Below are 18,498 nucleotides of genomic sequence, written 5' to 3'. Positions count from 1 at the left end.
TTATGTTTAAAATTGGGTTTTTAATGATATGGTTGGAGTGGCAATGAAAATGGCAATAAATTTCTTCTGATCTGGGATATCTGGGGAAAATATTGATGACCTATCATGTAGAGTTGGCAAAAGGCATGTTGCACAGTGTCCTGGTTTTCTTCAAGCCACAGACATTTGAAGAGTGTTTTCTAGGTACCTAATTACCTGTGGGACAGTTTTTACAACTTCCTAATCTGTTTCTGGTCATTTACCTCCCAAAGACACCCCCGCTGCCGACAACTCTCCTCAGAGGCTGTTGGATCGTCAGGGTAGCAGTTGAACTTCTCCAGGTCACTGACAGGAAGATTCCACCTAATAGAGAATTCTTGTCCCAGTACCAGTCCTTGGAGATCAGTGATGGTTACCACCTGGGGAAAGAGACAGTCACAGTGACAAAGGAAGGGAGGGAAAGGCACCCAGAAAGAGTTCTTGGCTGGAAGTCTGGAAGTCAGGACAAGGGGATCTATTCCTTCCTCCAAAACCATTTTGCCATGAGATATTTGGAACTTGGCTGATTCCTGGGCTTTCTCACTTCATGGAGTCATTGTGGAAGTGTTGGATGGGAAGAGTTTTCATCATGCTAATGAGTGCAGATCACAGGCAGGACTGTCATTGTTAGGCTTACTGTCCTCTGGGTGTGATGCTTATCAATTTAATAAAAGTAGTAATAACAACAATATCTAACTTTATGGAGCATTCACACAAGCCAAGCACTGTGATAACCACTTAATAAGCATGATCTCCATCAACCCTAGAGAGCAGTTCCATGCTGTCAATGTTATGACTATCTCCATTTTATAGAACAGAAAACTAAGATACAGAGACACCTAATACCCTCAGAGCTGAGATTGGAGCCCCCTTCTGCCTAACTCTAAAAATCAAACTCTTACCTTATGCTATATGTCTTGTCAACATGGAAAGGGGCTGATCTAAGAAATAATGAATTTCCCAGACCTTGAAATATTCAACTAACAATGTAAGGGAATCATTCAATAAGAGCAAAACTGGATTTCTCCTTGTGTTACTCCACTCACATTTTATTAATGGCATGCAAATAGCCTAAAACAGTAAGGACAAATTTCAACTGTTTCTCAAAGAGATTCTCCCTTCAATGAGAGGATAAATGTGTAAATAGCCATTGCACAATCTATTCACTATGTCACAGCTGGGATCAGAGTGTCTCATTTTAAGTGTGCCCAGAGAAGAACTTCTTTCTCTCAGGGTTCCAACTCCCACTATCTTCTACAGAGCCCTGATACAAACAAAGCAGAGAGGTCTTTCTTTAGCATGCACATGTTTCTCCTGCATCCTCCCTGTGATGTGTTGGACCTCCCAGCAAGTCAGTTGTGTCTGATTGCCCACAGTTAAAAGAGCAAAGTAGGGCCGACTGTCAGAGCCAGGGCCTCTGGAAAGGACCCTGCAGAATGGAAGGATCTCTTACCTTTGTGGAAGCATTGTAGACAACGCTTGGACTGGAGGTGGCGACATTATTCAGTAAGACGGTAAAATTAGCTGGCTGTTTGTCCATTCCCAAGATTGTGATATCTGCAAACATGAGGTTGTCAGTGTCCGTATAATTATTATTTATAATCTTTGCTTGTAGATGGTTCTGGGAGGGGGGAAAAAAAAGTCGAATTAGAAATCAGGTACTTCAGACTCTTATTATCCCTAAATACCAGTCGATGTCTCATTTTCTGACATCCAAGCTGTTTCCTTTTCTTTGTCGTTTCAAATGTTGCTAGGTCATCATCCCTAGGGAACTCGTTCACTCAGACTCTTATCAATCTTAAATTTTTAAGCAATATTTCATCTTCCCTTTGGTTTGCTGGTTCTCTACTGATTCTATTACTCAGAAAATTTGTCCCTGACACTGTAGAATTTTCAAGCAGACAAGATAGGTACTCACACAGTAAATAAAAAGATACGAGACTCGTTGGCACACAAAGATAAAGACATACACATATACACCAAAAGGGTCCAAGTAAGTTTTTCCTTTTATTTTACTAATAATGATGATAAGAGCTAAGAGTATTTGAGTGTGTATTATGTGCCAGGCACTAGGCTAAGCATTTTACATGTATTATTTCATTCCGTTTTCACAGCAGACTATGAGGTTGAAGCTATAATTACCCTGATTTTTCAGATGAGGAAACTGAAGCACAGAAAATTAAATAACTTATTTAGAGAACAAAGGTGACATGGTTGAGCTATGACAAAGAAGAAGGTAGAAATTAAGACTGAAGAAAAAAGTGTCAGTTTGATAATTTAAAAAAATTAGAAGTCCCATACATATATGCCCAAATGATTTTTTACAAAGACAGATTTTTCAACAAAGATGTTGGGGCAACTGGACATACACAGGCAAAAGGTCAAACCCCAACCTAAATCTTACATGTTATGTAAAAATTAACTGAAAATAGATCACAGACTTAAAAGTAAAAGGTAAGACTATATTTTTTTAAAATGGGAGATAATATTCAGAATCTAAGACTTGGCAAAGAGATCTTAAACTTGACATCAAAAAGCACAATCTATAAGGAAAAGAATGATAAATTAGATTCATCAAAATTAAAAATATAAATATATAGATGGTAAATAGACATATGAAAAGATGTTCAACATCATTAGCCATCAGAGAAATACAAATTAAAAACACAATGAGCTATAACTACACATCAATCAGAAAAGCCTTAAAAAAAATAGTGACAATATCAGATGCTGGCCATGATGCAAATAAATTAGATTACTCAAATGCTGCTGGTGGAAGTGTAAAATGGTACAGGCATTTTGGAAAACAGTTTGAAAGATTATTATAAAACTAAACATGCACTACCATAAGACCCAGCAACTGCAGTCTTAGGCACTTATTACAGAGAAATAAAAACTTATGGCCAGGCATGGTGACTCACGCCTGTAATCCCAGCACTTTGGGAAGCCGAGGCAGGCGAATCATGAGGTCAGGGGTTTGAGACCAGCCTGACCAACATGGTGAAACCTCGTCTCTACTAAAAACAGAAAAATTAGCCAGGCATGGTGGCGCATGCCTGTAATCCCAGCTACTCAGGAGGCTGAGGTAGGAGAATCTCTTGAACCCAGGAGGCAGAGGTTGCACTGGGCTGAGATTGTGCCATTTTACTGCAGCCTGGGTGACACGGCGAGACTCCATCTCGAAGCAAAACAAAACAAAAAAAAACTTATGTTCACACCAAAATCTATACATGAGTGTTAGTAGCAATTTTAATTTATTTGTAGCAGTTCACAACTGGAGCCAACTCAGACACTCTTTAGCAACTGAGTGATTTTTAAAAGGTGGTACATCCATAACTTGGAACACCACTCAGCAATAAAATGGAGCAAGCCGTTGTCACACACAACTTGGATGGGTTTTGAGGGAACTATGCTGAATGAAAAAACCAATCCCAAAGGTTGCAAACTATTTAATTCTCTTTACAGAACACTCTTGAAAGGATACAATTATAGAAATGGCGAACAGATGATTGGTTGCCAAGAGCTGAGGAGGGATAGGGAGAGAAGCAAGTGGACATGCTGTTAAAGGATGAGAGATCTTTGTGCTAATGAAATGTTCTGTATCTCGACAGCATCAATGCCGGCATTCCGGTTGTGAGATTGTGCTATAGGTTTATAAGATGCTACCATAGGAGAAACTGGGCTAAGGGGTATATGGGAACTCTGTGCTAGTTCTTACAATTGCATGGGGATCTTTAATTATTTCAAAATAAAAAAGTTACTTTAAGATATATATTATATCTTATATATATATAATATTTTATATATTCTATATCTCAAAGTAGATCCCTTTTTATAGATATAGATGTAGATACATACATATATACATATATTTAAAAGAAAGGAGAAATAAGAGAGAGAGAGACCGCCTCAAAAGAAAGTTCTGCCTATACATGAACAGGCTTCTAAGAAAACCACATCAGAATTCCCTCATTTTCTGCTAGCCTTGCTGCTTTTTATTCCTCAGTACCCTTGGGAAATAGATATGAGGCAAATGATGTTCTGTATCTTCCAGCCTTTGAAAATCACTGCTTGATACCTGTGCCAAAGGCCAAGTTTTACCTGCTACGAAGGAGAGCTGTTATGGAAGAATCTTAAAAAGGTGCTACACCACTCACTAACCCACCCACACCTCATATACACTTGCAAACGTCAAAAAAGGCACATCTTGGAAGCCAGCACCCATCACATAAAACGCAAAGGCAATCGTTTTGGTTTTTTTTTTCCAGGAAAAAAAAGTTCTGCACGGAACTCATACCGGTTTTGTAGCAGCTTAGAAGCCTGACACACATTAAACACTTTCATGTTCATTTGATTCCTTTTTGGAATCATGACAGTAAAACTCTGTCTCTGTTGCACATAACCATGTGTCTATATTAAACTAAAATTTCAAAGAGCCATCACAGCAAGGAACATACGCTGTGTGTTCCTCAAAAAAAGTACTTACAGAGGTAACAGAGAAATCATAGAGAATATACTTCTTTTCAGTTACAGCATCTAAAAAAGAAAGAAGAGTACCCGTTACTATGAGAAGCCATGCAGCTGGGAAGTCCTGCTCTTCTCTTCATTTCATCTGGAATTCCTTTACCAACCATCTAGTTCTGCTCATCTGAGTTCTGTGCATTTTTTTTTTTTTTTCAAACTTCTGCAAATATTTCCTGGACCATTTTCTCTAAATTCACATGTCAGTCTGTGGCACCATTTCACTGGCATGTAAAACATTTTGATTTGCATTATAGTTATCTACATACGCATTGTATCTAACCTGCTGGATCATGAGTTCCTCAAGGTCAACACAATACATACTAATTCCATGTAGGACAGGATTTTTATATAACCACATAAGCTCACGTGAGGTGTTTACATGGAAACCTTAGAGTGAAAAGACACACTATACAAATCAGATATTTCTTCCACAAACCAAAGCAGTATTTTCCAAAGCTATTGAAAAAGTGTATTATCTGTTATTAATAATAATGTCCAAGAAAGAGAATAATTAAGCTAAATGCAATAATATCCGTTGCTTTGGTAGAGTCAGTAACACATAATTTGTGCATTTGAAGTCTATGTTAATGCATTGTGCTTGGCTAATGGAATTTTCAGAGTGGATTTTAACCCATTGATTCTAAGCTACAGATGTAAACGACAGTGCTAGTAGGACTAGTGCCATATTGGGCAGCCTGTGATGACTAATTTTCAGGGAGAATCACAGTGATCCACAGGAATGGTGTCTTGAGAAAGTCTACCTTTAGATACACCGTCATCCCAGTACAGCTCCCCCTTCGCTTCTCTCTTATAGTCCAAGGCGATGATGAGTCCCAGGGAATTCTTCCGGCTGTAAAAGAGTAATTCCCAGTTTCAGCGAATGTAGATGAGATGGAACTATGTGAAACTAGCTGCCTTCATGCCCCAGGGACAGATAATCCAAGAGTCTATACCAGAAACTAAGTAGATGTTGATATTGGGTGGACACATAGGAGCTGGGTGTGGGCAGGCAGCAGGGATTGATAGTGAGTGGACATAAAGGGAAGGGTGGACAGAGGCAGTTCCTACTGAAAACTGTTTGGGTTGCAATACATAATATCAACAATTAGCCTTATTAGGTGCTTAGCATGTGCCAGGCACTCTTCTAAGTGTCCCACACACATTATCATTTATATTAATTCATTTAACCCTCATAATAACTCTACAAAGTTAAACTATCATCATCTACAGTTTACCAATAATAAAAAGAAGCACAGAGAAGTAAGTTGCCCAAGGTAAACACAGCCAGTATGTAGCCCAAACCAAGGCTTGAACCCAGGTTCTGTAGAATCTGAGCTCTTGACCCCCAAACAATGTTGTCTTCCACGTGATAACTTTCATCTCCTATTTAGCTCAAATTCTTTCACACAGTAGGGAATATACATAAAGACAGTTTCTGGCCATAGGGAAATCTTCCTCAGTGATTATTTTGACTAGTTCTATAACCTGATTCAATCCCAAAGTGAAGGACTCTGCAGATGTCCTTAGTAGACTACCATCTACTAAATAAGGACTAAGATGCCAATTTTGGATCAGCTTTGAAAGGAGCGGGGGATGATTACTGATGGGTGACTTACCCCTTGGCTCATCCACAAAAATCCCTATTTGTCTTTCTCATAATGCCCTGCTCCATTAGAGCACCAGAATAGTCATACCTTAGAAAAGTGAGGAGCTTACCTGGCTTCTGTGGTTGTGTTCGGCTTCTGAGTGGGAAATATGTAGCCCCCTCGCAGATGAAGTCCTATCTTATCACCTGGGAGAAGCATATTCACCAACTGCTTCCTCCATGGGATGGCCACTCCCTAATCAGCAACAAAAACAATAGACCAGGTAATAAGTTGTTTCAGCTAGGAGGGGCCTTAGATATCATGTCTTTCAGTTGACGTATTTTAAAGAAGAGACAAAGAGAGACCCCCAAAATGAAGTGACTTGCTGAAAGCATATGGGTAGTAGAAGGCAGAGCTGACACTCCAACCCCCTTTATTTATTTACATTACATCAAGCTGTCATTCCACACCTGGGCTTCAGTTTCTAGGCTCTCACAGCCAAATGGCAAAGCCTAGACCTGATAGCTACACAGTAGCCAGGTTGATATAATGAATTTCCATAAACTTACTCCAGTTATTCAAATTATTTCATCATACATTTGGAAAGGCCTTCTGCTATGGTCTGAATGCCGGTGTACCTCCAAAATTTATATGTTGAAACTTAATACCCAGAGTGATAGTATTAAGGGGTGGGGCCTTTTGTGAGGTGATTAAGTCATGAGGGAGGAGCAAGGAGGTGCCATCAATGAAGCAGAGAGCGCCTTCACCAGACACGAAATCTGCCAGCACCTCGATCTTGGACTTTCCAGCCTCCAGAAAAGTGAGCAATAAACTCGTGTTGTTTATAAATTACCCAGTGTAAGGTGTTTTGTTGTGCCATCCTGAACCAATTAAGATGCGTTTCTCACGGAAAAAGGACCACAATCAACTAACTGTAAATCTTGTACTATTATTCTATGGCAAGCTTCCAAGACTGCTGCTTTAGAATTGACCTCTGCTAGAGGCAGGTCTCTGAACCAACTGGGGCTGCCTTACTTACTGTCTCATAGTCATACCAGGTGGCATCAGGTATGTATGCTTTCACTTCGTCCACACCCTAGGTAAACAATAACAATGAGTAGCATTAGCATACTCCACTCTACAGTTTACAAAACACCTCCAAGCATCATTGCATGTGCTTATCTGAACAATCCTGAGAGATGGTTGAGATCATCCCATTCTACAAAGGAAAACACAGACACTTAAAGGTTGAGCAATTTACCCAAAGCAGAATGTAGCTAAAAATGATTTGTTCTGCTCAACGCTGCTGCACTTTCTAAGAGAAGCAGAGAACATCCATTCACTGAGTTAGTCACATAATTTGACAGTTAGGAGGACAGTGAGCCAGCCAGGCCCCAGGAAAGTCTCCCAGCAGAGCTACTGGTTGGTTAGCAGGACCTGTCATCAGATGGTGTGGCTAAAACACCAGCTCAAAGGGCCTTTGATATGGGTACATTGGCAATATTTCATGTTTACAAGCGGATCAGCATCATCCTTCTGATCCTTGCCCCACACTTTGCCACTCACCCCTGCTTCCAATCACACTTAATAGGATACACATGGTCCTTCAGAGTTGGACTTCAGAGCATCACCTTCCCTTTGCCCAGCATTCCTCTCTCCTTCCCTTCTCGTCTCCACAGGTATTCTCTCTTTGAAGCCCAGCCTAACCCAATTCAAGAGCACACCCGCTCTGGACAAAGGAAAATACAGACAGATGTTCAGCACACACACCCCAAAGTATTTAAAGCCATTGTTAGTGCTGCAGCCATATGCCTAAGGACTTAGGCTTTAATTTTAAGGCAATTTTACAACTTGAAAATTGTTTTGTTTGGTGGGGCAGTAGGACCAAGATTACTAGTTTTTTAAAACTTTCCAAACTTTCATGATCTCTCTCTCATTTATATTCCTATTTTGATATAAATGCAGTCACAGATACTCAGAAACCGACTCATCCAGCTATAGAACCACGAGGACAAGCACAATACCCCCTTTCATTGTTTAGATTATAAACATACTTCATATAAAACAGGCGTGATGAGGAGTCCAGGTCCCCATAAGAACTGCTCATGCACATCCCACGTGGCTGAGTCCTGGTAGAACCTAGTAAAGAGGTAGCACAGTGAAGGCAGGTGAAGTCTCCAAAACAGGACAATAGCACATTATGTAACAAGATCCTAACTAAGCTTGCTACCACAAACAAAGTCAAGTGAAACTACAAATCAGAAAGGGAGTCTTTGAGAATCAGGAAACTCACTCATGTACAAGGGGCCTTGCCACCGTCTCTCCCTGGGTGTGAGCACGGTAGAAAAGGGTATAGAGATAGGGCAGCAAGGTGTAGCGGATGTTCAGATAATGTCTGGAGGAATTCAGCAGCAGGGAATCAGCACCAAAGGCAGCAGGATCCTGGTCCTGTGAGAAAATGGGAAGGAAGGGCTGAATATTTCTTTCCATCATAGTTCAGAAGTTCTCTTACAATAAGAAGCTTTCCCAGATGAAAGTAGCCACTTCCTCCAACTTGGAGAACATCAAAGCATTTCTAGAACTGAAAAGATACTGATCCTACTCCTTCATTTTATACATGAAAAAACAATATTAAGGATTATATGACTTTCCCAATGGAGAATTGCAAGCAAGTGGCAGAGTTTAAATTTGGTGTCTATCGGCCGGATGAGGTGGCTCACGCCTGTAATTCCAGCACTTTGGGAGGCTGTGGCAGGTAGATCACGAGTTCAGGAGATGGAGACCATCGTGGCCAACACGGTGAAACCCTGTCTCTACTAAAAATACAAAAATTAGCTGGGTGAGGTGGCACATGCCTGTAATCCCAGCTACTTGGGAGGCTGAGGCAGGAGAATTGCTTGAACCAGGGAGTAGGAGGTTGCAGTGAGCTGAGATCGCACCACGGCACTCCAGCCTGGCAACAGAACGAGACAGTCCAAAAAAAAAAAAAAAAATGTTGATGTCTGTCCTCTGAGGGCAGTTTGCAGCATCCCCAGAGTGAAATGGAAGCCCCACAGAGGTTGCCATGGAGATAAAGTGGGACTTGCTCCCTCCAGGTTTGCTCCAATTTATTTTATATGTTGAGGTTTCTCATAATATTTTATCTGGAAAATAATATAAGTTGTACAACTACTAAAAAAAAAATCCATTGCCTTATAAGCCACAGTGCCTGCCACCATGGTCTGTAATCCACCATTTCCTTTTCATGTGCTTGTATGAATTTTAATTTTAACATTTTATGTCCAGTTTAATCTGTAATGTTTTCACCATCGACATTTGTTTTATTTTCCCTATCCCAAAGACTATGACCGCTATTTGTTCTTTGACATACGTTGTGCAAATAAATTATGAAGATGTTTTTTAGCAGATTTTATCCAAGAGTAAAAAACCCTTTAGAAGAAAAATCTAATTTTCCTTGGACCCAGAGATGGAAATTTTCCATCAATGGTCGGCATTCATTTTGTTCATTTCTCAAGTAATTTGGAAGATGCGAAAGATATACACATCATCTTTTGACTTGTCATCCTATACTGTGTTACTGAGAATGAGTTTTGGATAAAGTTACCTGAACTTTTCTTTTTCTTTTGCTCCCTAAGAGGCCCATGTCTCCCCTCTAAATAGACTGATTCCATGAGACCACTCTATGAACCCAGCGTAGGGCTCATGAAAACCCTGAGGTCAAATATTAAAGAGAATAACACTCCACAGCCTCCATCACCCTGGTTGTCAACTGAGAAAGTCCAGAGCTGTGCTGCCCACTATGGTGGCCACGAACCACATGAAGCTACTGAATGCTTGAACTGTGTTTATTGAGACTGAGGAAGTAAACTTTACATTTTATTTGATGACAGTTATTTTAAATATAAATCTGAAAACTGAATCAGTGTAATTTTTGTTTCCATTAAACCAACTTTATCGCTTTGGTAGAATAGCATTTTACTTCAACTGCATACAAAAAATCTTAGCATACAAATTGAGATATACTACAAGTGTAAAATGCATACCAAATTTTGAAGACCTAGTAGAATGAAAAGGATATAAAATAGCTCGTTAATAACATTTTGTGTTAAACACAGGTTGAAATGATAATGCTATGTAATACACACACACGCACATCTATGTACACATATTGAGCTATATAAAGTATTTTTAAAATAATGTCCCTGTTTCTTTGTACTTTTTTTTTGAGACAGAATTTTGCTCTTGTTGCCCAGGCTAGAGTGCAATGGCGTGATCCTGGCACACTGCAACCTCTACCTCCCGGGTTCAAGAGATACTCCTGCCTCAACCTCCCGAGCAGCTGGGATTACAGGCATGCACCACCACACCTGGCTAATTTTGTATTTTTAGTAGAGACAGGGTTTCTCCATGTTGGTCAGGCTGGTCTGAAACTCCCAACCTCAGGTGATCCTCCCACCTTGGCCTCCCAAAGTGCTGGGATTACAGGTGTGAGCCACCGTGCCCGGCCTCTTTGTACTTTTTAAATTTAAACTGACATATGTGGCTGTCCTTATAATTTTATTGAATAGAGCTAGTTTAGTCAAAAGAAAACATGTGTTTAAACCTAGCTTCCTGGGTTATCTGAGTGCCCTCATCTATGTAAGTCTTCCAGGACATGGCTGCATGAAGAGCACCCACCCACCTGCTCCCAGCCACCTGCTTAGACATTTAGAAATAATTCATCTCTCTCCAGATCATAAGTGGCCAGAATAGCCCAGGGATAAAATACTTTGAAGGTTTGACTGTTAACCCTTCCTGGGTTAAAGACAAAGTCAAGAGCTGGAGCTAAAATGATCATTAGGAAGTTATTCTAATGAACCTATTAAGAGTTAAACCACTCAATTGAAAATATTTCAACTTAAGATTACTTTATTAAAAGAAAGGATATCTCACCCTACTTGCTTCTGCCATCATCATAACCACCTCCTTAGGGGGGACTTTGAACCCACTTCTATGTATTTGCCCATCAAAACTACTACTTTGGGTGGAAGATCCTAAAGGTGGAATGAGTCATGAGAAATAGTTGGTAAGTCCTCCCAACTATTCATAGAAAGGTAGAATGTTTCAACAAGGTGAAAGAAATTTTAAGATCACTGGCCTCTTTAAATTCTTTCTCCTTGCTCCTCCATACCTATGAGGGATTTCCCTTATATTAATTGAAATAAAATACCAACAAATTCCAATTGCCCTATCTTATATAAGATAGTAACAGAAGTGATGGCAGCACCATAGAAACTTTAACAAATCTTCTCACTTTGTTGGTGAGTTTCCAAGAATAAAATCATTCAGTATATACATACCCCTTCCAATGCACCCTCACCTTGATTGATACCCTGCTTTTTAAGGCTATGATACAAGACTTTTTTATCCTTCTTCTGCAGTTAGTGCCAACCTGTAGTACTATTTTCCTCAAATCCTCTTTAAGAGCCAGTAGATTAGCTAATCCAAAAAGTTTCCATCACTTCTCTTGGTGACCTTACCCTGAACCCAGGCCCATTGTGATTCCTTGGTAGTGGATAAAATGCTCCAAGCTGCATCCACCTTCTGCAGAGCTCCTCTGTGACATTGTTGGTATAACCACAGATGTTGGCACCTACCTGGAGAATTAACACACATACAAGCACAGTAGTCAATGAGATGTGAAAGCATGTAGTGAGTACTTACATGATAAGGGAAAGGAGAACCTCTTAGTCACATCATTCCATGCTTAAGGAGATCCCAGAGTCACAGGGCACACTCCCAGGCAAAGGAGAGAAACAAGATAGAATCCATCACGGACTCACTGATAGTGCAAACAATGGTCTTTGTATTGAGGCTGTTCCTTAATATTCAGTTCCCAATTTCATACTTTCTTATTTACTAATGCTCTCTTGATGGAATTTTCCTGTGATACTAATACATTTTATTCATGCTGTCTCCTTCCTATCTTCAGAGATTCCACGGATGACAACTCAGTGATAAAGTACTACCATTCTATCTTCAGAAGGCAGCTCAGGTAGCACATAAAAATTGATTTTTCCAATACATATCACCTTGGAACATGCTCCTTGGTTTTTCAGATAATCTCTAAGACTGCTAATTAAAAGAATGTCAACAAAGGGTTAAAGTTCCCTGGTTGGAAATAAGGCTCACCATAGGGATGCCGAACAGGTTGAACTCAAGGATAGTGGGGATTGACCATCGGAGGTCATCCCATGTGGCCGCATTGTCCCCCAGCCAATGAGCAGCAAATTGGCCAGATCCAGCAAAAGTTGAACGGGATAAGATGAAGCTCCTATTATTCATGAAGACGGTCTCCAGGGCTCTGGAAAGGAATACAGCCAGTGGAGTGTGAGGTGGGCTGTGAATGTCTAGGACTCACCTTACAACAAGAGCAGCAATGGACTTTCTAACCAGACTGAGAAAACAACATGAGGGTGTCATAAACCAGGTATCATAAACTTAGCACTATTTAAGAGCTTCTTTCCCATTTTTGGGTAAGGTTTCAGATCTCATATAAGACAGTACAAACCTCTATATTCTAGCCCCCACAGCAATTTCTCTAGGCTTCCATCCCCTGATTTTGTTTTCTCTATCTGGTTGGATCTGGTTGTGGTCTGGTCCTTTTGGTCAACAGTACATTGGAACCATGATTTGGGTTATTTGTCCCATCTTCTTTCTAATGTCCTTTGGTTCCACGAATTTCTGTCATGCATAATCCTGTTCAGCACAGCACCTGCTCCGATGGGAGCTCTGCACCCTCTGCTGGACTGAGAGGAGAGTTCATGCACCAGCTGGTACACCTCTGAAACTTCAGAACTTATCCCTGGGTTCCTCTGAAACTTCAGACTTATTCTTAGCAATTCTCAATGTTAGCAAATTTTAGTCTAAGCAAAATAAGAGTAATTGAAATGAGTAAGTCTTAAAAGATCACATCTGATACTTTCTATAAAGTTAAAAACAACTAGCATAGAAAATATTATTTTCATTGTATTATGTATAAAATATTACATATTATGTAAAATGATATAGAAGTGAAAGCAGGCCGGGGCAGTGGCTCACGTCTGTAATCCCAGCACTTTGGGAGGCTGAGGCGGGTGGATCACGAGGTCAGAAGATCGAGACCAACCTGGCCAACATGGTGAAACCCCGTCCCTACTAAAAATACAGAAGTTAGCCGGACATGGTGGTGTATGCCTGTAGCCCCAGTTACTCATACTCACAAGGCTGAGGCAGCGGAATCGCTTGAACCCAAGAGGCAGAGGTTGCAGTGAGCCGAGATCGTTCCACTGCACTCCAGCCTGGGCGACAGAGCAAGGCTCCGTCTCAGAAAAAAAAAAAAAAAAGAAAGAAAGAAAGAAATGAAAGCAAAGAAATTAAAAGCACAGCATTCAGAATGGTAATTACTTCAGGGGCACAGATGAACAACAGTGGGGTAACGTATGGTTGGATGTAGGCTGTTTGCCTAGCTTGTATTCTGGACACCTTTTGAATAGGCATTTTATTGAAATGACTCTCCTCTTTTGTTTTATCCCCCTGTGGTAAAAAGCCCACATCTTCCATTAGAGTTATAAAATTGAACAATAATACAATTAGAGGACAGGAAGACCTGAGCCACAATTGCTGCTAGCTCTTCACAGGCAAGTTCTTCTTTCCTGCTTTCTAATGCATGGTCTGAGACAAGTGTATCTTTTCCTAAAACCTCTCTCTGCAAATCTTTATCACCAGGTACCAGGCAATTCCTCAAGACACTATCACAGTCACTAAGGCCTCCTCACTTCATTTTCCTAGGGATGTTTGGAGAGTCTATAAATACTGAATGGCTTATAATGGCAAAAGGGAGAAAATGTTGAAATGGAAAACTGCTTTAAGAAAGTAAAGTGCGGCCGGGCGCGGTGGCTCAAGCCTGTAATCCCAGCACTTTGGGAGGCCGAGACGGGCGGATCACAAGGTCAGGAGATCGAGACCATCCTGGCTAACCCGGTGAAACCCCGTCTCTACTAAAAAATACAAAAAAACTAGCCGGGCGAGGTGGCGGGCGCCTGTAGTCCCAGCTACTCTGGAGGCTGAGGCAGGAGAATGGCGTGAACCCGGGAGGCGGAGCTTGCAGTGAGCTGAGATCCGGCCACTGCACTCCAGCCTGGGCGACAGAGCGAGACTCCGTCTCAAAAAAAAAAAAAAAAAAAAAAAAAAGAAAGTAAAGTGCTTCGTTCTGACAATTTACTGTCAAAAATAGGAGTAGGTTGGAGGAGAGGAGTCACTCAACTCCTATCCCCACTTCTACTTTAAGGTAGACTGGCTGACACTTTGCTTTTATTACCACTGGCTGCAGGTTTATTATACTCTGTAATCATCAATCACGAAAGAAACACATTCAGCTTACAGAGAGTGAAACCGAAACAGGGTTGAAGATATCTGTGGTTACAGTTTATTTAGAAGCAGGCTGTTACTATGGTAAAACAGATTAGATAACTGCCAGGGTTTTTTTGTTTCGTTTTGCTTTTGTTCTTTTTACATCTGAAAGGAACAGTCTTACTCAGGGACTTTGTCTTTTGTATTGTATCTTTTAGTTTTCTTTTTTCTATCCCCCAAGTCTGGCCAATTTATAATCAGGTTGTGCTCACTGAAAGAATCTAGTCTCCTTCGGCTTTCAGCCTAGAGGTGGGGGTAATTTCATTACTGCTTGACCCACTGTCCCCAAACTATACTTCCATTTAAGGTTGAGCCAAATATTTATCAGACCAATGACTTTAGTTCTTCTGATGTCCAGATCCCATTGAATGAAAATCTTATCCTTTTTTTTTTTTTTGAGACGGAGTCTCGCTCTGTCGCCCAGGCTGGAGTGCAGTGGCGCGATCTCAGCTCACTGCAAGCTCCGCCTCCTGGGTTTACGCCATTCTCCTGCCTCAGCCTCCCGAGTAGCTGGGACTACAGGCGCCCGCCACCACGCCCGGCTAGTTTTTTGTATTTTTTTAAGTAGAGACGGGGTTTCACCGTGTTAGCCAGGATGGTCTCGATCTCCTGACCTCGTGATCCGCCCGTCTCAGCCTCCCAAAGTGCTGGGATTACAGGCTTGAGCCACCGCGCCCAGCCTAATCTTATCCATTTTTTGATCCACTTCTGCCTCTTGCCCAAAGACCAAGTTCCACTTATCTCCACTGTCCTCTGGGAGCATAGGCCATTATGCCTGGCCAGAGAAATTAGAAAGACACCTACCTATCTGTTCAATCACAATTACCTTTTAACTATTAACCATAACTATTAGGATATATTAACCAACCCATTCTTGATTTTATAGCACTTTTACCACATGGAGCCACTGGCAACAAAGCAATTTGAAACTTTCTTCCCCTCCTCCAACCCTTTTTTACACTTTCTTTCTTACCCTGACTATTCACTCTGTTTGCCACTTCTGATTCTTACATAGAAGCATCTAAGAATAAAAATACATCAGAACAGAAGACTATGGGAATACCAACCCAACTCTCTCATTTCAGAGATGAGGAAACTGAGTCTTATTTATCCAGTTTATTTCTCAGGAAAAATAGAATGAGAGAGAAAAGACAAAGAAAGAGAAGACAATGAATCAGAAATATATGTCGTTCTTCCCAGAGCTTTTTTTTTTTTTTTTTTTTTTTAACCAAAATACCAACTTTCACATTTTCTGGACAAGAACTCTCATCTGGACAATCTAACATAATGCAAAGTCATGAGGACAAAATAGTGCTGGAAAATAACACCAACCCAGTCTCTGCCTCAAAGTCATCAGGGGCTGGGTCCTGCCCTTCTTCTCTCTCTCAGGCCAGGCATTTATCCAACGAAGTGTCTTCAGTATGCACACTATTGATAAGGCTAATGATATGGGGTGACTTTGCCCTCAAAAAACTTACAGTCCAGCAGAGAGAAAATGAGCATCTAAAACCTGATACCATGTTTTTTGCATACTAAGCATATTGGAATATGAACAAAGGTGGCACAGAAAATGGGAAATAATCTTTTCCTAGAACTATCAGGAAAGTTTCCAGAATTGAGATCTGAGGTGAGGTTTTATAGGTAAGTATATTTTGCAAAATGGACAGGGTCAGGAAGGCCATCTCGTGCAGGGCAAATAGCACATGAAAGGCATGGAAGAATGAACAGCCCTTGGATGTGGGAACAACAAGAAGCTGCAAAGGTGAGAGAAAAATTGTAAGAAAAGGTTAGATTATAAAGTATCTTACAGGTTATGCTAAGAATTTTACCGTATAAAAAATAGCAAGGCACAAATCATTTTACACCGGGGAGAGAAATGAGCAAACTGTGCTTTAGAAAGGTCACTTCGTCAGGAATGTACAGTAGTGCTTTCTAAACTTTAACAAACATTCAATACACCCAGGGATCTTAATAAAATGCAGGTTTTGGTTCCTAAGTTCAGGGTTGAGGTCCAAGATGCTAATGCTTTCTGGTGATGCTGATGCAGCTGTTCCTTGGACTATGCTTCAAGTAGAAAGGGTAGAGGACAGGTTATTGCGAGATAAGGATAAAGTCAGGGAGATTAGTTCTGGGCCTAGTGTAATGATTTGTGTGAGGGATGATGATAACCTAATTAAGAAGTATTCATGGGGAAAAAGGGAGGTGGTTACAGAAATGTTTCAAAAGTAACATCACAAAGATCAAGGACTGATTGCATGTGAGGGCACAGAAGGCATAATGGATGGTGTCATGCTTCTCACTTGGGAGTCTGGGATGTAGGGATGCTGTTGCTACCAACCAAGATACAGAATTGAGGAGTTTCAGCCGGGCGTGGGGGCTCATGCCTGTAATCCCATCACTTTGGGAGGCCGAGGCGGGTGGATCACCTGAGGTCGGGAGTTTGAGACTAGCCTGACCAACATGGAGAAACCCTGTCTCTACTAAAACTATAAAATTAGCTAGGCGTGGTGGTGCATGCCTGTAATCCAGCTACTGGAGAGACTGAGGCAGGAAAATCGCTTGAACCCGGGAGGCGGAGGTTTCGGTGAGCTGAGATCATGCCATTGCACTGCAGCCTGGGCAACAAAAGTAAAACTCTGTCTCGAAAAAAAAAAGAATTTAACAGTTTTGAAAATGATCAGCTACAGTGGGAAGATTAGGTGAAAACAGGTAACAGAGCAAGGTGAACGGTGTTTGAGGTACTACAAAACATCCAAGTAGACAATATCAGAAGATGGTTTTGGATATTTGTGTCCAAAAATTGGGGAAAGACCCCAGGAAGAATTATAGATTTTAAAATCATTAGAATTAATGACAGTGAAAACTATGAAAAGAAATAAATTACCTATGTGTTGGCATAAACTGTAAAGAGAAGAGGCCAGAGGATGGACTCCTAAGAATCATCAACAGTGAAAGAGCTGATGGAAAAGATCCAGGCACACAGATGAGAGGGAACAGCTGGAAAGAGAGCAGAGGCACCAGGAGGAGCAGTATCTTTTTTTTTTTTTTGAGACGGAGTTTCACTCTTGTTGCCCAGGCTGGAGTGCAATGGCGTGATCTCGGCTCACTGCAACCTCCGCTTCCCAGGTTCATATGATCCTCCTGCCTCAGCCTCCAAAATAGCTGGGATTACAGGCACCCAACACCACACCCGACTAATTTTTGCATTTTTAGTAGAGACAAGGTTTCACTATGTTGGCCAGGCTGGTCTCAAACTCCTGACCTCAGGTGATCTGCCCACCTCAGCCTCCCAAAGTGCTGAGATTATAGACGTGAGCCACCACACCCTTAAGAAACCACACCACACTCTTAAGAAACAGAGCAGTTTCTTAAGGACTGAAGGAGCTGAGTTTAAAGGGAGTGGTTATGGCCTTGAGTACCACAGAGAAAGAGAAGTCAAGTAAGAAAAGGACTAAAACAGGTCCCATAAGCCTATCAAAGTCTCCCTGTCTTCTAGAGCACAAAAGTGCTCTAGAAACACCAAAACAGGAGGAGAGAAGCCGAGAAAGACAAAGATGCTCTTTCCAAAGCCACTGGAGGATCCACAGCAGCTCTTCTAACACTTTAGTTTCCCCATCTGTGCTGCAAATTCAAATTAAAATCTTAAGCCTGGCCCCAAATTTTCTTGCCGTCTTAGGTATAATGATTGTATTATACCATCTTCCACAGAAGAAACTGCACAGTGAGAAGAGGAGCTATTTCTCAGTTTACAAAGTCACAAGTAAACAATCTACCTCACAAGATATAAAGGATGTAATGGTTTGAAGAAAACATTTGTCTCCTTGGTAGACTTTCATAATGGGTGGTGGTGGCAACAGCAGTAATGGAGATGGTGATAGTCATGGTGGTGATGGGGATAGTGATGATGGTGATGGTGGTGTAGGGATGGTGGTGGTGGTGA

The 18,498-nt window shown here is 41.1% G+C and overlaps 1 protein-coding gene across 1 annotated transcript in view; it reads right to left on the bottom strand.

The window, feature by feature from the left end:
* The window catches only part of MGAM2 (maltase-glucoamylase 2 (putative)), a 103,434-nt gene that overhangs the window by 55,942 nt on the left and 28,994 nt on the right, over nt 1-18,498 (bottom strand). The window contains exons 15-24 of the mRNA XM_025380084.1: nt 12,300-12,471; nt 11,648-11,764; nt 8,422-8,576; nt 8,183-8,267; nt 7,168-7,224; nt 6,259-6,383; nt 5,304-5,392; nt 4,505-4,554; nt 1,472-1,639; nt 243-398 (exon numbers count right to left, since the gene is read on the bottom strand). Coding sequence (XP_025235869.1) covers nt 243-398; nt 1,472-1,639; nt 4,505-4,554; nt 5,304-5,392; nt 6,259-6,383; nt 7,168-7,224; nt 8,183-8,267; nt 8,422-8,576; nt 11,648-11,764; nt 12,300-12,471 — 1,174 coding nt within the window. The remainder of the gene's footprint in view (nt 1-242; nt 399-1,471; nt 1,640-4,504; nt 4,555-5,303; nt 5,393-6,258; nt 6,384-7,167; nt 7,225-8,182; nt 8,268-8,421; nt 8,577-11,647; nt 11,765-12,299; nt 12,472-18,498) is intronic.

The sequence above is a fragment of the Theropithecus gelada genome, chromosome 3, assembly GCF_003255815.1.
Source record: "Theropithecus gelada isolate Dixy chromosome 3, Tgel_1.0, whole genome shotgun sequence".
NCBI classification, from domain to species: domain Eukaryota; kingdom Metazoa; phylum Chordata; class Mammalia; order Primates; family Cercopithecidae; genus Theropithecus; species Theropithecus gelada.
Note: the sequence above shows the minus strand (reverse complement) of the source record. Positions and strands in the feature narration are given on the sequence as shown.